Below are 23,332 nucleotides of genomic sequence, written 5' to 3' on the forward strand. Positions count from 1 at the left end.
AGGACATTATTGTCATTAAAGAGAGACATTATTTATATGCCCTGCAATGTGCACATTAAAGTATGGAAATTTTAAAATTATGACTAAGGGTTTGAAACATATTGCATTACATGCTCACATTTAACAAAGAGAGGAAATGTATTTCAGTTTCTGGAGTGGCTGGAATTTACAAGCTAATTGTCCAATAAATCTACTCAAGATAATTACCCAAGGCTTTATGGCAATGACCTTGAACTGAGAGCCTGTATCCGGATTTAGCACTGGAAAGATCTAACTGGAAATTTGGGTTAAAAGAATCACATTTATTCCCAAATCAGAATACTTTGTTTTTCCTGTCAGTTAATTGCCAGTTGCCAACAAATCTAGTTCAATACAGTTTCTTGGGATGATGATAATAAACATTTATTGAGCAATTGTCCCATAACTTTTGATATAACCTTTGTTATACATATAATTTAATCATCATAACAACACTGTGAGTCTGGTGCCATTATTTCAGCATTACAGATGAGCCATGTAGAGATCTAGAATCTTCTCCAAAGTCACGCAGCTGGTAAGTGGCAAAGCAAGGATTTGAACCAGGCTTTCTGACCCCAAATCCTGAGCTTTATTTCTACCTCTCTGCATTTATCTTATTTTTATAGTTCCTATATCTACCTGTCACAAATTATTTATTATAGTCTTAACCATGTATGTAATCAAATCAAGCCTCAGTTTTCATAAATGATGAAACTGAAGCCCAAAGAGGTAAACTGCTTGTCAAAGAACAAGCAGCCTCCACCTCTTTGGTTCTATGCATTGCAATGAAACAGATATGTTAGGCAAAACAGTTTTAAACCATGTTCCACCGTTGGCTCATCTTGAGAAACAGGTGACAGTATTTAGATTAAACCGATAACACAAACCAATATGCTCTGAGGCTATAGAGATCAGTCACAATATGTTGTTATGAATCCTATGTTAATGGATCGTGTCTGCTCTCTACCATATGCTGCTATCCCCAGACCACTAGACACTCTTTTTGAAACAGAAAAAAATACGGCTTCAGCAAATTCAATTTAGCTTTGGTGTATATTCTATCATGCTTTAGAAACATTCTCAAGGAAAAAATATCTTCCAAACATTTTTGTTAATTACAAATTCCTAAGCCACTGTCTGAGGAACAGTGTGAATTTTTTAAATGAAGATAATTTTTATTTTAAAAAATTACAAATTCCATTCTCCACTTACACTACTGATTCTTTCTGTCTGTTAAAAGAGAGAGTAGGTAGTTAGTCTGCTGTGGTGTTATATCTATTTTGAATACTGTGAACGGGGGAGGCTCGGGTGTTTTTAAAAACAGAGTGTCGGCGGGGCGCGGTGGCTCATGCCTGTAATCCCAGCACTTTGGGAGGCCAAGATGGGCAGATCATGAGGTCAGGAGATCGAGACCATCCTGGCCAACATTGTGAAACCCCGTCTCTACTGAAAATACAAAAATTAACTGGGCGTGGTGGCACATGCCTGTAATCCCAGCTACTCAGACGGCTGAGGCAGGAGAATTGCTTGAACCAAAGAGAAAGAGGTTGCAGTGAGCTGAGATCGCACCACTGCACTCCAGCCTGGGTGACAGAGGAAGACTCCATCTCAAAAAAAAAAAAAAAAAAAAAAAACAGAATGTCATTATGGTAGAGGAACAAGGCCACTAGACTGAGAATCAGACTGGACTCCTGCTGCTGTGTCAACTACCATACCTATCCCAGTAGCCAATGACTGTGAACTATAAATCATGAATCATCAAGAATTAGCTGATTCATAATGAAAAATTATAACACTGAAGGGTCACAATAGTAGCAATAAAGCTGTGTAGATCAGAAGACAGTCTGAGCACTCACAGGCTAACTCTGACCTACAAATGTTTGCTTTTGTTGTGACTGGTTTTACATGGTGTTTGTTCTCACAATGCTTTTTAAAAATTGCCAATATTTTAAAAATCTGAAGATTTGAAATAAAAACCTAAATTACTACAAAGAAATGCAGGTCGCTCTCACATGGAGGTAGCCTTTTATTGACTAAGGAGTCTCTGAAATATTGAGATGAAATTAAGAGTTTCAGTGAAGAAAAATTAACACAGTTACACTCTTTGGCACAGAAGTTTAAAATGGACTGAAGTGTTCACTATTTTTCAAAAATATAACAATGGATACAAAATATCCCCACAATCAATATTTTCTAATGCCTGAAACAGTAGAAGAATGTACAATAATCAAAATAAGTATAGCTGTGTAAAATTTCAAACTTTCATATAATAAAATATAACAAAGATAACAAGAAAACATAAAAAGGGGAAACATAACATGTTAGCAAAAGGGTTAGCAGTTTTTCAACAAAAAGCCTCACTGTGTCTGATGTGCATAAATAAATATGCAAAAAAGTCATTATTGATTCATACAAAAGGAGATAGGTAAAACAAACATGGAAAAATAGCCTTGTTAATTCAATAAATACAACTTACAATATTTAAAACAGGAAAAATGATTAATTATAAAAGAATTGGCAAAAATAGAAGCTTTCTAGGCATTGCGGTATCTTTGGTGGCACTGGGAATGGCTTCCATCCTTTTTACGGGACATTTTACACATCTCAAGTCATCAGAACAGTTGTATCCTTTGACCGGGTAATCTTGCTCATTGCAATATGTATCTCAAAGAAATAAAAATATTTTAAAATGCTACACACGGCCAGGCGCGGTGGCTCACGTCTTTAATCCCAGCACTTTGGGAGGCCAAGGCAGGCGGATCACTTGAGGTCAGGAGTTCAAGACCAGCCTGGCCAACATGCTGAAACCCCATCTCTATTAAAAAATACAAAAATCAGCTGGACGTGGTGGCACATGCCTTTAGTCCCAGCTACTTGGGAGGCTGAGGCAGGAGAATCACTTGAAACCAAAAGGTGGAGGTTGCAGTGAGTCAAGATCACTCCACTACATTCTGCCCTGGGAGACAGAGTGAAGCTCCATCTCAAAAAAAGAAAAAAAAAAAATGCTATACACAAAATGTTTTATTGTAGCAATATTTGTCATATATACAATAAATAATATTTAAAAACTTAAATACCTACAGTTTGGGAGTAGTCAATTATAACAAAAACAATAGGGATAGTATTAGGCCACTGAAGTTAATAAATAAAATAATAGTTAGAAAATAATATTTTTAGAAATTAATATTAAAATAGTTTATTATGTTAGAAAATAAATTCTTTTAAAAGCATAATGCAGACTTGTTATATCCTATATTTAGAACTCTGAAAAATATGTGTGCCTAATATATATGGTCATTGTTCAGCAGAGAAAATGGAGAATTGAAAGTAATTGTTTTATAGTACAAGGATTATGGGTAATCTCACATTTAGTTTTTAAAAATATTTTTCTGAGTCGTTTTAATAATAAATTTTTCAAAAAAACTGCACAACAGAGCTAATGTGGCAAATTAAGTGCCATTTCAATCCTAAAAGATGGTCGCCCAAGCTTAGAAGAGATGGGGGCTCAAGAATCACAAGAAACAGGGAGAGAGAAGAATCTTCACAGCAACATGGGCAGCGCCATGTTGATGAGCCACTAAGCAGTTTCCAGGTTAGAGGAATGCAGAGAGTGCTGTCAAAATCCTTGTTTAATCCAAATGTGTGAACACTACTCACTTAGGCTCATGCAGTGTCTCCCTGGATTTTGTGTTAATAAATTATCTCCTCTTCTGTTTCTTTTGTTAAGTGTGATCTTTCACTATGTCTTGGTAAATGAGAAAATTCCAGGTTCTCTGAATGAATCTCTTTTTTCTCCATCTTCATGATTCTTGTTAAATATACATGTTTTAATTCCGAATGAGTGCACTGCATAATCTTACCTAACTCTCTTCAACCGGACTTTCTCCTCTGGGAAACTCTGTCTTTGGTATATTTGGAGACTACATTTTATGTGGATATGATTCTCCTACTTCAAGAAAAGAAATGAGACACAGAGACAAAGTATAGAGAAAGAAAAAGTGGGCCCAGGGGACTGGCGCTCAGCATACAGAGGACCCATGCCAGCTTTTTCTTTCTCTATACTTTGTCTCTGTGTCTCATTTCTTTTCTCAAGTCTCTCGTTCCACCTAATGAGAAACACCCACAGGTCTGGAGAGGCAGGCCAACCCTTCAACTCCCCAACAAGGGGCCATATGTATAGACACAGAAAGGAATCTGCCAAGTTCTTCTGAGCAACTAACTACTCTTCTGGGCAAAATAATCAGGAGGCAAAAAATAAATAAATAGATAGATAGATAGATAGATAGATAGATAGATAGATAGATAGATAGATAAAATAGATACCAGGTCTTCAAAATTAGAAATAGCATTTGCTTCTTCCTTGTCCTGCTTCCAAGCATCTATGAGTCATCCATATTTCAGAAGCACCATAGCCTTTTTCTTTTCCTTACCTCTCATTAAAATTATTGTTCCTCCCCCTGTCACCAGCTCTCTTATTAAGGAAAAAAATTTTTGAACATCAGCATTTGGCTGTGCAGATCCAGAGAGGAGATGATACAAAGCTTAGTGCATTAGGTCACGGAAAAATACAATTATTCTCCCAGGTTCTTGAAGTCGTTTTGCTCTGGGGAAAAATATTTAATAGGAAATCTTCAGAGTAAATGTATTGAACACTTACTATATACTAGGCTGTTGGAGACAGGCAAAAGCAGCACAGCCTTACCCTGTCAGAGAAGACTTCCTAAAACAGTCTCCACCCGTTCATTTCTGAGATCTGCATCAGGATACAGTCTATCTCAAAAGAAGTTATATTCACACCTTGGAGCTAGAAGACCTTAATCATTTAAACAGTACATATATTGAATCAGATTATACGGTTGCAAGCAACAGATTTTTTTTTTTTTTTTTTTTTTTTTTTTTTTTTGAGATGGAGTCTTGCTCTGTTGCCCAGGCTGGATTGCAGTGGTGCAATTTCAGCTCACTGCAGCCTCTGCCTCCCAAGTTCAAGCAATTCTCCTGCCTCAGCCTCCCGAGTAGCTGGGACTACAGGCATGTGCCACCATGCCTGGCTAATTTTTGTATTTTTAGTAGAGACCATGTTGGTCAGGCTAGTCTCAAACTCCTGACCTCAGGTGATCCACTTGCCTCAGCCTCCGAAAGTGCTGGGATTCCAGGCGTGAGTCATTGCACCTAGTTGCAACAGATTTTTTAAACTTAAGCAAAAACCTATCAAAAGAATAATGGGAAAGCTCGATGTTTTGAAGTAAGAAGGAGAGTAACAGATGAAGCCTCGAACCACAGCACTCCAAGGATGCTAATGCAGGAACTAGGGAACTATGTCTTTGGGGCACTGACATTGGAAATGACTAGCTCCCAGCACTTTTGATGCCCAGTGTTTCTGCTTCAGATCCACCTTGGCCTGCCTTGAGTCCCATGTTTTGCCTGGTGAACAGGGAGTAGGGAGTCTGTGATTGGTAGACACACCAAAACCACGTGAAGCAGGAAGAGGGCAGTTCCCCAAAGAAAGGATTCTAAGAAAACAAAATCGGCACATTCTACGTGAAATTTTTGCATTCAGTTTCCAACGTTTTACTTCAGTAATTTTAAATATTTTTTGTCCCAGTTTCAACAGTAGATCCCTAGATTGGTGAATATTAGCATGATCAGGTCAAGCTAGCAAAACTGGGCCTTGTTTCCTCTCTTTTTAATTGAGAATGTCCACCTCCACCCTTCTCTCTTAAAGAATTGCTCTAGGAAGCTTTTGTGATATAATGAGACTGTTTGGATCAGGGGTGGGGGGAATTATACAAATTTATTTTATACAAAAAAATCCTAGTTTTCATATGCTTTCATTCATTTGTTTAAAAAACATTAACAGTGCTGGGCACTGTTCTAAGCAATTAGAATATGTACCGAGCAAAATGGACAAAAATGCTGCCCTCCTGTAGCTTACATTCTACTTTGGTAGGGAAATAGGCAATAAACAAATAATCACGTATTATATCAGGAGAGAAATAAAGCAAAGTAAGAGAGATAGATTGTGTCTGAAAGAGGATGGAAGGGGGAACAGAATTTGCCTTTTTAAGCACAGTGATTAGTAAACTTCACAGATAGGTGACATTTGAGAAGAAACCTAAAGAAAGTGAGGGAAGGAGCAATATTGATTCCTGGCAGAAGAGTTTACAGGCACAGAACAGAAAATGAAAAGACCCTCAAGCTGCAAGTTGCTCAAGCTGCAAAGTGAACCAGTAAGAGAGAAGAAGAGGAAATAGATCTTGTAAGGTCTCATGGACCATTGCAAGAACTCTGAATTTACTCTGCAAGAGGTAGAAAACCATCACAAGGCGTTGAGCACAGGGGTGACATGACAGCCATTCTTACTGCTGTGAAGAAGACAGAAGTCGTTAGGGAAAACAACTAGGAGGCTGTCTCAATAATCTAGGTGAGGTGAAAGGTGATGGTGGCTTGGATCAGCGTGGTTGGTGGAGGTGGTGGGATGTTGTTGAATTCTGGATATACTTTGAAGGTCAGTTCCACCGTATTTGCAGATACACAGGGTAATGGGATGGTAGAGAAAGACAGGAATCAAAGATGGTTCTAAGGTTTTCTCCCTGTGTCATGGCAAGGATAGAGGTTCATTGAGATGAGAAAGACGGTCCCAGCAGCAGGTTTCAGGGGTAAAATTAGGGGTTTGCTTTTAATGTGTTATCTTTGAAATGTCTATTCATTACCTAAGTAAAGAGGCAGAGTAGGGACTTAGGAAAGAAAAGCCCCCAACTCTTGGGAGTCATTGACATCTTGGTGGGATTTAAAGCTGACTCTGGATGAGAACATGAGTGTAGTTGAAAAACTGAAAGCATGCCTATGTTTACAGTCAGAAAGATGAAGAAGAAAAGCAAAAGAGACGAAGGTACAACAAAGAGAAAGATGGCCGGGCGCGGTGGCTCACGCCTGTAATCCCAGCACTTTGGGAGGCCGAGGCGGGCAGATCACAAGGTCAGGAGATGGAGACTACAGTGAAACCCCGTCTCTACTAAAAATACAAAAAATTAGCCGGGCGAGGTGGCGGGCGCCTGTAGTCCCAGCTACTCGGGAGGCTGAGGCAGGAGAATGGCGTGAACCCGGGAGGCGGAGCTTGCAGTGAGCCGAGATCGCACCACTGCACTCCAGCCTGGGCGACAGAGCGAGACTCCGTCTCAAAAAAAAAAAAAACAAAGAGAAAGAAGTATCACAAAAACAAAGTTGAGAAACTATACCAAAGAGGATGGAGTAATCAATGGCGTCCAAGCTGCCAATACATGAATAACGTGAAAACCGACCATTAGATTTGGCAATATGGAGGCCATTTTTGACTTTTACAGGAATTGTTTGACAGGTAATGGGAGGGGACAAAAGTCTGATTGAAGTGGGTCTCAGGGAGAATGGGAGAAAAGGAATTAGAAGCAATGAGTATAGACAACACTCTAGAAAACCAGAGAAATCAGGTGGTTGCTATGTGTTGGGAGGTGTGGAATGGGCACAAGGAAGGAATAGCTGCATAGATCTTGATTAGTAACATCAAAAATAAATGATGAGTGAAACTCCCTTGCTGGAGACTTGAGAACTAGTCACTAATCTAGCTGTCAGATGTTTCAAGTGACCACATCTGAACAAAATACAAAGCAGGGTTTGGGCAACAACAAAGTTTATAATCTTATCCTCTACATGTTACTGATCTGGTCAGAGACCACACCTGTGATAGTACAAACATCTCCTTTTATCTGAATTTGGTCCGTTCCTAGAAATGTGTTGACTAGTAAATTTATAGATGGTGGAAGCCCTTTCCATTATTTTAAATGGAAAAAAAGTATTCACATCTCATCCAAAAATCTCAAGCAGTTTCCCTAAATTCACTAAAACACTCTTAGGCACCTATAGGTATTTAATATCTAATGCACAATGTATAGATATGTGACAATCTACCAAGAATTTCTGCATAATATAAAACATTTAAAACATTAGTTGTATAATGCATAATTAGTTGGTATTCCTGAATGCAATATGCAGAGTACAGTATCAGATACAAACTATGTTTTTTCTTTACAGTGTAGTAAATATATACTAATGTAAATTAATAATAAAATGCTAAAGAAACATAATGAATTAAATAACATTTAGAAAAATGAAATACATAAGCAAGGCAATTTTTCGAATGATTACTTACTAGTTAAAGAGTTGCCTAAGTGAGATGGGGTGGGCTAGAGTAAGTTTGTGAAGGACCAAGTGGAGCAATAAATGCCTGAGATTTGTCCCTGGCTAAATCCTGGGACAAGCTGGGTGCAGTGACTCACACCTATATTCCCAGCAATTTGGGAAGCGGAGGCGGGCAGATTACCTAAAGTCAGGAGTTCAAGCCTGGCTAATATGGTGAAACCCTGGCTCTACTAAAAATACAAAAATTAGCTGGGTGTGGTAACGCATGCCTGTAATCCCAGCAACTTGGGAGGCTGAGGTATGAGAATCGCTTGAACCCCGGAGGCGGAGGTCGTAGTGAGCCGAGATTGTGCCACTGCACTCTAGTCTGAGCCTCAGAGTGAGACTCTGTCTCAAAAAATCAAATCAAATCAATCAATCCTGTGACAGTCTTCTCTCCTTGGCCCTTGAGTCTCTGGAAGTGTGTGGCTATGAGCTAGCAAATGAAGCTGCAGCTGAAGCAATGGGATAAAGGGGGAAAAAAAAACAACCTCGAAACTTATGTTTGTTTGCATTCTTTTTGCATTCATTTACATGGCTTTTGACAGCATGAGACTGGACTTCTGCTTGCATTTCTGAATGTGCTACCACTCAAGTCACTTGGCAGCTGCAATTATCATTTTGTCTGCATCACCTGAATGTATTTTAAACATTTGATATTGAATATTCATAACTCCTTCTTTTCTTCCTCTGACCAGTAATGAGTATCAAGTTGAGCAGTTTTTTACTAGAAAGTTTTCACTTGATAATATGGGGAAGATGCACATATTCATAGCACATTTAAACAATGTGATCCTAGGGGAGGAACCCCTGAATTACAAAGGCAGCTGTACATCTTGTCACTCAGACTCAGACACAATTGAAACATTTTCTCTGGTGTTCACAGGCAGATGATAGTGGATTTGCCATTCCAATGGGAGTTTTAAATAAAAAAATTTGATAGTCGTTATAGTGAATTGTGAGAATTCAACTAGAAAAGGATACCTATAAATGGCGATCGCTTGACAAGCATTGCAGGCTTTGGCATCAGACAGTCCTGGATCCGCAGTCTGGATCCCGACTTAGTAGCTTGCATGATCTTGGGTAAGTAAGGTTATTAACCCCTATGAACCTCTGCTTGCTCAAATGTGAAATACGGATAATAACACTTAATTTACAGGGTAATTATAAGACCATAATACACGTATATTGTATCTGGCATATGTATTAAATGCTCAATTTAAAAACAATAACTACTTCTGTTAGTCTATTAGCATGTGGGTATAAACAACAGAAGTTTAAAGAAAAAAAAATGTATAATATAAACTGAATATGGCCTATTTGTTATTGAGGTACTAAGAGAAAAATTATTGTTTTTAAAAGACTAATTATTGTTATGCACAAGAAAACAGCGGCAGCCATGTCCAAAAAGGCAAGATGACTCACTGCGAGTTACATTTTTCCTCCTCATCTTGGCAGTGTCTTATAAAAAAGCAGTGCCCATCTTCTCAGAGTCTAACTGAATGTTTGATGATGGTAAAGTCCAAACTAAATTCTCCCAGTCTGTTCTTAATCCACAGCAATAACTCACTGAATCTTTCATATTATAGCCATATCCTTTATACACTAAAATAGGTCTAGGTCAAGGACTATTTTCAGACACATTTGTATGTACTTTCTGCATGTCAGGTTTATATAACTGGTCGCCGTTTGCACGCAGAGATGTCCCAGGAAAATCCCTAGTACCTCTGAAGCCCTAGGGGTCCAATGTGCTTCCCTACCAAACCCTTTCCCAGACCAGCATTCCTTGTTTCCTAGGGCTGGGCTTCTGCCTGCATTCCCAAATCATCTGCCCAGTTTTCCTGCCTTGTGCCAGTCTCAGAGCCCCCACTCAGCTCTAGTCTTTTCTTTTCTAGGGACTGTAACACTGGTCTTTGATTCACAGTCTGCAGTACTGGCATGGAGGGAGAGAGATTTCCTGAGCTAGGCTCCAACACAGCCTGAAATCACCGAGCTTCGCTGCTGAGTCCTGACCCCCAGATAGACTTCCCTATGCACTCTATGCCTATGCCTGAATCATGCCTGGCTGGCTGTTTCTCCAGAATTGAGGTGGGGAGAGGTGGGAAGAATGAAAGGAAAACCCTTTAAAGAGAATGGGAGGGTCATTTACACCGGACAAATGAGTCAGTGAAGACTGTGGGCTCTGAAAACAGACTGCATGGGTTCAAATCCCAGCTTCACCTTCACGAGCTATGTGACCTTGGACAAGTTATTGAAATTCTTTGTTGCTCAGTTTCCTCACTTATAAAATGGAGATTATACCAGTTATTTACCTTATAAATTGTCATAAAGATGAGGCAAGTTGCTACATTGATAAAGTGCTCAGAATTGTGCCTTACACATATTAAATGTTAAATAATTATCAATGATAATGATGACCACAAGCTTCCAGCAAAGGGGTAACACCCAGGCTCCTTAGTACGGCATCTGAGGATTTGCCTAGTGTGGCCCTGTTTCTCTCTCACTGCATATCTTTGTCCATGTGTGCCATTATAAAAAAAAATACCTGAGACTGGGTCCTTTTAAAGAAGAGAACTGTATTCCCCACAGTTCTGGAGGTTGGAAGTTCCAGCTCAAAGCACCAGCAAGTTTATTGCCTTAGTAGGGGCCTGGTCTCTGCTTCCAAGATGGCACCTTGTTGCTTGACCTCCACAGGGGACAAATGTTGTCTCCTCACATGGTGAAAGGGTGGAAGGGCAACGAAAGGGACTAGCTATCTTCCTCAAGCCCTTTTATAAGGGCACTCATCCCTTCATAAGGGCTCTTAATACCAACCCTTGGAGTTTAAGTTTAAACATATGAGTTTGAGAGGGACAAATACATTCAAACTACGGCACTATTCATGCCTTGTATACTCTTCCTTCAGCCACAGCAGTCAGTTTCACAACACTATACCACTGTCCAGGAAAGATCATGTTTTCCTTTGTTTATGCTACTCTCAGGTTAGTGCGTTCACTTTCCCCACCCAACTTCCCCATCCTGCCTCTCTTATTCAAACGTTATTTCATGCACCAGCTTCCCCACAAATCCCAGGAAGCGTGGATCAAATGTATCATGGAGGTATATGTTTGTTTTCTGCCTAGACTCAAGCTGTTTAAAAGGAAAGACACAAAGTCCTTCTATCGCCATCCCATGATACACAGAAGAGTGCCTAGCACATAGTATTAACTCAATATATTAAGTGTTTTTAATTCTACAGGATTGACTCTTGTCATTGATGTCAATGGCTAAATAATGGCTGTTTTAGAGTACATGTGAGGGTTTTCTTAGATAATCTACACAAATCACTTAGCAAAGTGCTGGCCACATATATTTATTGTGACTAGTACTGTTGCTATAACTGCTGCTGTTTTGGTGTATAGCAGTATAGCAGAAAGAGCTCAAGCTTTGGAGCTGAAGAGAAATGGAATGAAAGACCAACTTTGCCACTTAAAAGCTGCAGGAACTCCAATTTCCTTAGTTATAAAATTGAGGTTATAATATCTATTTGAATGTAAAACACTTGGCAGAAAGTAAGCAACCAATAAATATCATTAGGTTCCTTCTCTTTCTCTTCTATGCCTATTTTTGTGGCTTGGCTCAGTTTACTACACTTCTCTGGTCTCACTTTCCTCCTCTGTAAAAATGAACTAGATGATTTCCATGTTCCCTACCAGATCCAAATTTCAAAGTTACTGAACTCACCATCTTTTTCCCCTTGAATCTACTCATTCTCTGTCCCTGAGGGAGGTTCTTTCCCTGATAGCTACCCAGTATATTAAATTGTTTCAATTCTCTATCTCTATCTCTCTCAATCTCTCTCTAAGAGACCATAAAGTGGTCCAGACCCAGGGCCTTGGCACAACTCCATGGGCCATTTGCACAGTGGGATTAACATACGAATAGCACCTGTCAACTGAAGAATCATGAGCTTCATAAATTCGGACAGGAGATCTTTATTTCTCATAAAGGGTTGTGGCCAGCGGGCCAGCCATCCTGCAGAATGGGAAGCATAGCCTCAGCAGAAGCTGACAGCAAGCACTTCAAGGGAGGGGTAAAAGGGAACAGGAATTTATGCTGAGTGGGGTGGCTGAGTATACATATTGAATAACCTATAGGAGGAGTCATAAATATTTATGAAAAGAGATACATGCACATGTGCAGTTGAGCTTCATGCCTCTTCATAGGCCCCATGTTCAAAAAATGGTGGTGTTAGCGTGACCCAAGGGTGGAGTTTTTGGTCTTCTGACGTCCAAACGTGAAGCTGAGGACATGAAAACCCTCACTGTGCATCCCCTACAAGTTGGTCAAAACCATCTGGAGATGGTGGTCATCTTTTAGGAAGGGTGCATTGTGAAACTGGTGAGCTGTCACACTGAAACTGCAAAGAGGGAGGGAGAATCTGGTTATGGCCTCAGATGATTAGCTAAAGGTGATAAAGCAATGAATTATCAGTTTCTTGTTTTCCAGAGCTAGCTTCTGCTTACTTCTTAAGAAAGAATTATAGCTAAAATTAATAAGGAAGGGACATAGTGAGGCATGGTAGACCTCCCATTCTATCAAGGCCAGCAATTCAGTTTTTAAGGTTTCTCTGGGGTCCCCATGAACAAGATAAAGTTCGTTCAGTCAGTTGGAAAGCTTTGAATTTTATTTTTATTTCTCACACTCTAGGCATTGGGAGATCCTCGGCAGCCCTTAGTCCAACCCTGGCTGAATTCCTTTCATGATGTAGAATAAAAGTCACAGAACACACAGGGAGAAATAGTCTCCAGCTTTCCTCGAGTCCAGAAAAAATGAATATCCATCTGAAAACCAAAGAGTGCACGAGCATTGGGCCAGGTATATCATTGTATTCACGGCCTTTTCTTTCCTGTTCTGTCACAGACTTTGCAAATGGGCATCAAACACTTCTCTGGACTCTTCGTGCTGCTGTGCATTGGATTTGGTCTGTCCATCTTGACCACCATTGGTGAGCACATAGTATACAGGCTGCTGCTACCACGAATCAAAAACAAATCCAAGCTGCAATACTGGCTCCACACCAGCCAGGTGAGTGCCACAGGTGTCTTGCTCCAATATTCTTAAACTGTAGAATTCCTAGTGATGGGAGGATCCAGAGCCCTATGTCAGACTGATAAGTCATGTTACCACAATAACGAGGGTGGGGTAGGCACTCTCATTAGAGCAGAAGGAATTATCTCTATCCCATTAATTCACATTTCCCTTATATTGCTATCCCACAGTGCTCCTTCCTTTCCTATAACCCTCCACTGTTGCTCATAATAGAAGCAATAGAACTTTTTTTAACCAGGTTTCACTTAATAGTGACAGTCTGAAGAGATGGTGTGAAAGATTTCCTAGGTTCTTTTCTTGCCAAAATTGAAACCTATTACATGAGTTTAAAGTCCCTGGTCCCCTTTAAGCAATCCCACTTGCCCCTGTTCTCTCTGCTTCTTCCCTGGTCCAGAGAAGTTTGAGATCCACTGGGGCCAAGGCCAAACTTCACAAGGTCGCAGTTCTCTGCTGTAATCTAGACATCAACACACTGATTTACAGGGAGAACAGAAACTGTCAAGCAGACTGGCGATTCAAGCACACTCATCTGCACATCTCTCCCTGAATGAAATTGGCATGGAGACCCAAAATGTAGTCAGAAGGCTTCATAATGATGGAAGATCTCTAACAAAGGGAGTGGTTTCACTTGACCACAGCAAGGCTGGATGAGCCATCCTGGCCTCTCCTGTGGTGAGACTGCCTCCTGCCCCTCAGTGTACCATGGATTACCTCCCAGCAGGGAAGCTGTCGCTTCTTCTGCATTTACCCCACTCATGTATTCATATACCCTCACGCTAACCTCCTCGCTTTGGTAACACTTTTCTTTTTCCTAGATAGGTTACTATCATTGGTTTGGTTACAGTTGAACCCTGTTCTTCCTACTTTCATCCTGGGAAGTATTTGGTCCTCTAGGAGAACTCCACGTATCTTCCTTATTGTATCCTAATACGATTAATTTAATTCTCAAGAGTCCTCCTTCCCTTCTTTGTTTTGGTTGTCAATAATTTTGTACTTTTTACTCATCTTTAGCAATTGTTGAAGGCCTTTTGCTACATATTAGTTATGATTGTGCCTCCTTATATCACATACTGTCTTATAATACTGAGCTTTCCATCAGAACACTTTGTTTATCCAGGTGGAATAATAACCTCTAATTAGAATTTTTGTTCCCTTGAGATTTGAGGCTGAATGTTGATCTATTTTTAGGCATTCCTGGAATTTGTTTAAAGAGGCCAAGGTTTGTAATGACTACATATACCATTAAATGTCAAGTGGTTCTTCGTCCCCTCACCTATGTGTTTCTCATAATTTCTACATGTGAATCTGTTCTCTCCACCAGAGATTACACAGAGCACTAAACACATCATTTGTAGAGGAAAAGCAACAGCATTTCAAGACCAAACGTGTGGAAAAGAGGTAAGAAGGGGCCAATGGCAACTGTCTTTATATTTGTAAAATAATATTTAGAGATCTAACTATATAAATAATTATTCAGATCAAATCAGGACAATTTGTTTAACAACAGAATCAGTATAAATAGAGGGAAATAAAACATAGAATAAAAAATGTATATGGACACTAAAATGCAGTGTACACAATATACTGTCATGGTTAGAAGTGTAGCCATGGACTCTAGGATCAACCCTCTTGATCCAAATCCTGTCCCCAAGACTTATGATATGTGTTACTTTGTGTAAGTCATTGATTTAATCTCTCTGCACCTCAAGTTCCTCATTTGTAAAGTTGAGATAAAAACAGTACCTATTTCCTAGAGTAGTTGTAAAGATTAAATGAGATCATACATGTAAATCTCTGAACGAAAGGAAATGCCTAATAAATATTAACTATTATTATGTACAAAATACATGTAAGAATTAATGAATACTGCAGGCAATTAATTTCATGGTTTACTGTCTTTTGGCATATTTCCACTCCCTACTCCTTTCTAGCACTCTTAGGAACAGAGTATTGGAAATATGAAACAGACATGTCCTGCCTAATTCATTTCCTGGCACTTTTCTACAAACTCCCTAGCAAAGAGCATCTTATTAATAGGAAATAACAAACATTAAATGCATTGATGACATCTGAAAATCGAAGCTCTTCACTCTCACCACACCAGGCTGTGGATGACTGTTCCCTAGTTCATGGTGACTAAAGATGTCAGAAGCACTTGGGTCTGGTTCCTGGCTGGAAGTTTCTGCTGCCTGCTGCCTAAGGCAACCCTCCTGATTCTTTCATACACCCAGAGGCCTCAGATGAGGGCATCAGCTCCAAGCAACTGTGTCATCTGTTACATATCCTCAGCTCAAAGCTTGGCTTTCTAGTTTTGAAATCTGACACACCTCTCATCATAACAGAAGAAAAAGGGATGGAAAACAGGATTCTTTTTCATTGTTAGTATCTCCTCTGGGACTGCTGCAGTACCCTTCTATCCAGTCTCCATCTAGCTTGTCAGAATCATTTCCTTTGTCTCTTGAAGTATCTCTTCAGTGAGCACTCCTCCCGCCTCTCTCAGTCTGTGGTATTCCTGCATCGTATTGCAAGTCTGTTAGTGACAAGCTATATACTAGTCCAGCCACAGCTGTTCCATGTCATGTTACATCTATTTTTTCTATTTTTAACATACATTTTTAATAACAGTAACACAAGAAGACATAGCAGCAAATATATCATCTTACAATGACAAAATATTTGTTTTCCAGCTTCCTGTTAACAGAAACAGGAAGCCCAATAATCCCATCTCCAACTGTGATATGATTCATATTCACGTCTTTCTCACATAAATTGAAAGCCATTTGTGTCTTTTGACGCAACTTACCCACTTTTCTTGGCAGATTCCCTTCCTGAACCCCTTATTTTGAGGAGCTAAGGAGAACAGGATCTCATGGTTTAGCTTGGGCTCACATTTCCTGTGCCTACCTCTATACAGCCCAACATTAGCAGCCTGTCAAACCCAACGAGTGTTTGGCATCCCATGGCTGTCATGTCTCTTTGGAATAGTCCAGTGGAGTACTAAACCTCAGTGTTACATAATTGCTCCAGGGAAACCTATTTTTAGTGTTAAATACCCATTTTTAGCATTAAATACAGCTCTCTCGCTGGTCACATAACACTCTAAGACTGAAGAAGGCTTGAATCAAAGCAAAGCCTAAATGTTACTGAAGCTAGGAGTATAACACGCGCCATGGGTTATTTTTTTCCAAGCAGACACTGAGTCTTACACTCAGCATTTGTCGCCTTGCACTCATAGGTACCCACATCAAATACCAGACAACTGGTGATACTAGCAACTAGAATTTGGCACAAAGTCCAGCATTTGTTTATTCCTCTATATTATATTACCAGATAGATATACAAAGCTCTGGAGAAGACCAGTCCAGCTATCTTTACTTACCTTATCACTGTGGCTATCTAGACAGTCGAAGAAAATGTATAGATGCTCTACTCTCAGGTTTTCCCTGCTATGAACCATTGTATGGCATTAGAACGCTCTCTCCCTCTTCTCTTGGAAGAATATCTATGTAAATGCTCATGCCTGCTACAACTTGACATCCCTTCCCTGTGCTCCATATTCACTGAACAAATAAAAGAGCAAATAGATAAATGAATGGATTACTAACACGAGTTTGAGGAAACGCTTGGAGAAATTTTGGGCCATGATATGGAAGTAGGTATTACCCCTTATTCATTTAATGCAGAGAAAATAAGGTACATATTACAGGAGACTATTTAGATATAGCCCTGGGTTTATTCAACATGTGATTTCACATAAATTTTTGGTCTATCCTTCATCTCACTGGGTTCCCAATCAATACACGCCACTCCCCTTTTCACTTTCCTCTCACCCTAAGAAACACAAAAATTATACACTATAACAGCACAACCACAATTACTTTGAGATTATTCAAATTCAATAGGAAAAGATTTGAAGAAAAATATTAAAGGGAATTATCAAGCTAGAAGGAAAATTATATCTCCTCTCTGATTCAGGTCTAAAGTCAATGGAGCTATAAGTGGGTTCATTACAGAACTTTTACCCAGCCCAGGATACATGAAAACTGAGTTCTGGTGCCCTCTGCTCATTTATATAAAACTTAGACTATGAGGCATGTTAAAGAACCACAGCGTGGTTTGGAGTATGTGTTTCAATGGCTTGGGGCATGTATAAGTTGGTCTTCGCTATGTGATAAATCATCCCAATACTTAATGTTTTAAATAGCAAGTTGCTTACTAATTAATGGATCAGCTGTGCAGTCTGCTGATCTGAGCCAGACTTTGCTGATTTTGGCTGGGTTTGCTCATATGTCTGTAGCCAACTTTGGGGGAGGAGGAAAGCAGCTAAGGGCTGTCTGATCTATGATGGCCTCAGCTGGGTCAACTGGGAAGCCTGAGGATTCTCTCCATATGGTCTGCCATCATGCAGCAGGCCATTCTGGACTTGTTCACATTGCAGCAGCAGGGTTCCAAGAGAGTGGAAATGTGCAAGACTTCTTAAAAGTTTAGGCTTGGAACTGCCACTCTGATATGTCTGCCACTTTCTGTTGGCCAAAACAAGTGTGAGAACAGTCCTAACTGAAGCGGGGAGGAAAGCAGATTCAGCATAGGTACACGCTGCAAAGTCACATTACAGAGGGCATAAATGAAAGGAGAAAAGAAGGTTTATGGCCACTTTTACATAGAGACTTTATTATTCTTCTCTTTCCCCTTCTCCCTCCAGTTTGTCCCCCTTCTCCTGGCAAGTAAGAGTCCAGGAAAAAAGTAAATTCAGTTACATGAATGAGAACAAAAACACAATGGTTTGGTAGGGTGTTTCTATTTAGTTTTGTCCTGTGGTTGATTGCAAAAGTTGTCATAACCCTCCTACTCCTCCTTCTGCTTCTCCTATGGTAGAAAAAATCAGCAGCTATGCTGCTTAGGGCTCTAATCTGTTCTTGTAGTAAGAAACTCTTCTTATTGCATAAGTGTCAAAGTGTGTTCCAGAAACAGGCTCAGTCTCCCCCTGTGACTATTTGGCAATAATTCTCATGCTGTCTATAGCCATCTCTCCACGATGGTAGTAGGTGATAGGATGCAAGCCTAAAACAGGATTGCAAATTGCTTTCTATACGACTTTCATTATCCCAGCAAGAAACTGAGGGCTTTCTTGGAATTTTTTAAGCATCAGACCTGAACTGTCATTCTCAACTCACATAAAAAACATCCCTATAGCAAGAAACACTTTGCTGAGACCTGTGGCTTATATGCTTTTATTCTCCCCAAAATCAAGTAGTAAATATCAGGATGGTCCTGTGGGACTAAGGATGAGCCATGTTATGAGATCTGTCAGCAGGCTGATGCTCAGAACCCAATAAGGGAATAAACAGATTTCGCTTTTATTAAAGCATCATCTTTCAAACCATAAAATGTTTCAAGGTGTGGCTAGTTTCTGAGCTTCCCTTGCAGAAAGGAAATTAAAAGCAACCTGAGGTTGTTCACAAAAAAAAAAAAAAAAAAATGTGCCATACCCCATCCTATCAGCCCTTCAGATGACACCCGATTCCAATTTCAGAGCAGCATCGGACTTGAACTTTTGAATGTTCATGACTCCTTATTGCCCCATGACACCCTAGCAGGGAGTCTGTCCACAGCTTTGTTACTTCGTCTCTAAATGCACACCCAGCTCCATATTATTGACACAGGAAACGGCTAACAGATGAACAACAGCACTTTAAGAGCTGCAGAATGGAAAGTAAGTCTAAAATTTCTCTGTTTCCTAGGTCCAATGTGGGACCCCGTCAGCTCACCGTATGGAATACTTCCAATCTGAGTCATGACAACCGACGAAAATACATGTTTAGTGATGAGGAAGGACAAAACCAGCTGGGCATCCGGATCCACCAGGACATCCCCCTCCCTCCAAGGAGAAAAGAGCTCCCTGCCTCGCTGACCACCAATGGGAAAGCAGACTCCCTAAATGTATCTCGGAACTCAGTGATGCAGGAACTCTCAGAGCTCGAGAAGCAGATTCAGGTGATCCGTCAGGAGCTGCAGCTGGCTGTGAGCAGGAAAACGGAGCTAGAGGAGTATCAAAGGACAAGTCGGACTTGTGAGTCCTAGGTGACCACACTGCTCCCCTTTCTCAGTTCCTGACCTTTCTCTGAGCCCTTGAGACACTTTGTAATGCTCTTTTGTAACTACCGACAAAGGTATGGGGAAGCTGAGGCCTAGGTCTTCTTAGAGGTCAAGTCTGCTCTCCCTAGCCTAAAATGCAGCAGCAGCTCCTCTCAAGCTCACTCCCTAGGTCTCCAGGGTAGGAGTGTTTTTCTAGCAAGAATCTTAGTCAGGAGTAAGCTCTGTGTGAGAGATCTGTGAATAATCAGATAACCCCAGCTCCTGTTAACCTTTTCACCAGGTGCCACAGTAATATTTCTGGTTTTTAGCCCTTTCTCTGCACTACCAACAAGAGGTAAAATTGTTACTCATACTTATGTCTTACTGGGTTGTTGGTTTTCATCATAATGCAGAACGAGGTTATCAAGGGTTGTAGCTTTTGATACAACTCCCCAATCTAGATTGATTTCTACATTCTGAATGGGGAGCAGGTAAGAGCAGAGCACCTCCCACTGGGGGTGGGGTACTTAAAAATTAACTCACTCGTATCATAAAGGTCAAGGATTGATTGGCTAGGCAAGAGCCATGTTTTTGAGAAGGTTCCGGATCTCTGACTCCATCCTGTTTAGTAAGAACAGGCTTATTAACACGCCACTGTGAAAGGGGAAGGGGATGTGGTAAGCGGAAACAGAAGACAGGCAGAAGAGGCATTAAAAATGCATATCATGCTTTTAGAACAAAAGCTCTGGGCCAGAAAGGCAATTTGGCTAAAAAATGAATAAGACTACTTCTAATGTAATTAAGCATCTCCACTATGGCGTGTGCCTTTTATAAAGAAGAGAGAAAAAGGCAAAGCAAGGTTGTGGCCTTAGGTTGGACCTGGAATATCCCTGCTTATTGCCTATAATGGAATAAGTGACACTGTGGGTGAAATGCTCTACACACCACACACTAGGCCATTTTCAGATCAGCAGTCACCCATCGCTTGGCATAGAAATCCCAAAACCTCCAGCCTGGGAACACCACCAGCTTTGACCATTCAAGACTTTGCCGTGCGCTTTGCATATCTGTATAGAAAATTAAGTCAATTCCCCATCCTCATACTCACTCATCTCTGAGGAGCTATCAACAGGTTTTGGTCCCTCTAATGATCCTCCAGCCTCATCTAATGCCCCCCAAAGACTGATACAAGTAACCTCCCCTCTGCTTAGGCGCCGCTTTCTTAGCATATAATGTTTAGGCAGCTAGAGAAAGGAATATGGGTCAGTTCTCAAATGTCAATGGAGATAAGAGTCATCTAGTGGAGAACTCATCAGAGTGCAGATTGCCAAGACCCTTCTCCAGAGATTATGCGGTGGGGGGTGGAGGTCTAGAGGTGAGCTCAGAAACCTACTGTTAGCCAACATCCCCAGGTGACTGACACGGGTGGTCTAAGAATTACTCTTCTAGAAACACCATTCTGGAAGTTTGGCTGCCCACAGGCATGAGGAGAAGCATGAAGAGAAAACCTGTTTGAGAAGTTTGTTTTGTTTTTTAATCACTTTAGCACACATCTGCTGATTCTCCTTCAACATCCTCACCCCCACCCCTGGGCACCATTTAGGACAAGACTTCCTTATTTATCAGTTACTTGCTTTATCTTCCCAGGACTCATTGTTCCACTCCCAATCAATTTGAATGCCTACAATAAGTTCAGGAGCTGTGCCAAGAACTTTCCTCTTTTACAGCTGCAGATCACTGGAAAGGTGTCTCGATCACAAAACTTCTCCCTCTACTACTGGATGAAATGTCTGCATTTCCACCAAAATCTACCCAGTCGCCCAGGGAATAACAACTTAAGCTGTAGTTAGATAACACCTAGTGATTAATTAGCTAAGAAAACCCTGGAGTGGAGGGAGGCTCGGAGATACTGATACGGATGTGGGAGGGCTCCAAAGTTAGAGGTCACCAATCCCACAGATGAAACAGTTCAATAATGAGGAAACAGGTGAGCCCTGAACACAGAAAAGGACAATTCTGTGTTGAAACACCCATCCCCTGACGTTCTCACCCCAGGCCCAGAAGTAGGTTTGCAGCTGCCTTTGGAAGATTTTGCCCCTTAGCCATCCCCACCCACTTGCAACAGCTAAGGATGCTGGAGACTCTGCCACCATGCTCTGCGTGCCCCTGAACCTCTGTGCTGCCCAGAAGGCTGACGTACAGGTGTACCTCAATCCACATTACAGCCATGCTCCTAATGTACATGGACATTTTTGTAACTCAGCTCATATTCTGACTGTATTTGAGAAGCTGGCTCTTTAAGGGAACCCAGAAGTGAATCCTTTTGTAAAGTAAAGCACCCTTTTGTAATGCAATTAATTATCCCTTAATGTATCTGTTTTGTAAGTCTGAATTTTTGTATATCGGGTTTACCTTAAGCTTCTCTAGTGAGGCATTCTGAGCAGTGGTGATCACATGCCAGATCGTCCTGCATATCCACGAAGTAGATGACCAATGCACGCTCCTCAAACATCTTTGGAGGAACTACCTGGCCAAAACACTGGCCAGGATGCAGCAAGCAGCAGCAGGGGCTGAAGGCAGGCTTACTGCCGTCAACATTGCTTGAAATGCCTCTATGTTCTGAATAAAGAAAAACCATAATTGCTTGTGGTGAAACGAAGCAGTCTTCATGTTAAGTAGCAATGGTTATTTTTACTGGTAGTAATTGAACAGTGTTTTGCAATTTGTGAAACGGTGTATTGTGTTTTGTAAAATGTCATGAAATGGTGGGTCCTTGGAAACTTCCTTTCTGTTCAGCTCCATCTCTGTTCTTTCAACTCCTTTCAGGCTCAAAAAACAAAAACAAACATCAGAAGCCTTCACATGGAGGGTTGTATTCTGGTAAAGAAGAAAGAGATAAGGGATGCTACCTTGCTTCCTCTACTGGTCTTCCCTTTTCATGAGATCAAGAAGGCCTCCATTCTCTTCCAAGCGCTCTTGCTGGGAAACCTGGAATATGACACATTGTGTCACACACCCCAACCCTGTTTTCCAAGGGGAATTTCTGGCACAGGAAGCATATAGTAAAGCAGGCTCGAATGAGCTGAAACAGATACAGCTACCTGGTTCGTGTAAATAAGAATAAAGGCCCCAGAGTGTGTATGCTTCCAGGTGGAGGAGAAAGGGGAATCTCCCAAAATTTAAAAACAAGTTGGAAGAATAACCAGGACAGCCAAGTGAGGCAGCCACAGGGACCCAAGCAGTAGAGGTCTTTAATGTGCCTGGAGATGACTCTCCGTCATTCACGAATCTTGCTATTGCACAAACCCTATCAGGAGCTGCTGCTTCCCTTCCAGCCAGAGAAGTGGTAAGTGGAGCAGGTGCCAAGCAGAACAGACCTTATCATCTGGGTAACAGACTTCTCAGTGTTGGTGCTGTGTCTGTTAGAGCCTTAGAGCAAGTTAAGTACTTCCTTGGTGTGGGTAAAGTAAAAAGGGGAAAGAAACTACTTTAGAGCCTTTTTCTCCCAACTCATACTTTTGATAGGAAAACCAGAAAACCCATCCAGTTCTTCAGAAATTGCTTTCTAGGCATTAACACTACTTTAGTATCTATACTGTTTAGTTATTCCTTTCTTAACCCACCTAAACTACCCATCTAATCCAGGATTCCCTCACTCTTTTTTAGTTTAGTTACTAATAATTTTATGAAAATAATGTGCTTATAAGTATTTTCTTAAGGTTTGTGAAGAGTATTTGCATTGTGTCTTCATTTTAATGTGTTTGCAATCACTCCGCTCCAGGAAGAACGGAAATGCTGTCTTGTGAGCATGAAGTGAACGGGCTGTTTTGCTCCAGCCACTTTTCTTGTACAACCACATGGATGGATTAGATGTCCTCAGGTCTTTTCCATCTTCAGTTTCTATGACTGTGGAATAAATGTTCAGATAGAAACTTCA

General features: G+C 40.7%; 1 protein-coding gene across 1 annotated transcript in view; it reads left to right on the plus strand.

The window, feature by feature from the left end:
• Positions 1–23,332, plus strand: part of GRIN3A (glutamate ionotropic receptor NMDA type subunit 3A) — a 165,876-nt gene extending 142,544 nt beyond the window's left edge. Inside the window, exons 7-9 of the mRNA XM_015117190.3 lie at positions 13,132–13,296; positions 14,642–14,718; positions 19,062–23,332. Coding sequence (XP_014972676.1) covers positions 13,132–13,296; positions 14,642–14,718; positions 19,062–19,401 — 582 coding nt within the window. The 3' untranslated portion in view covers positions 19,402–23,332. The remainder of the gene's footprint in view (positions 1–13,131; positions 13,297–14,641; positions 14,719–19,061) is intronic.

Source organism: Macaca mulatta, chromosome 15 (assembly GCF_049350105.2).
Source record: "Macaca mulatta isolate MMU2019108-1 chromosome 15, T2T-MMU8v2.0, whole genome shotgun sequence".
NCBI classification, from domain to species: Eukaryota; Metazoa; Chordata; class Mammalia; order Primates; family Cercopithecidae; genus Macaca; species Macaca mulatta.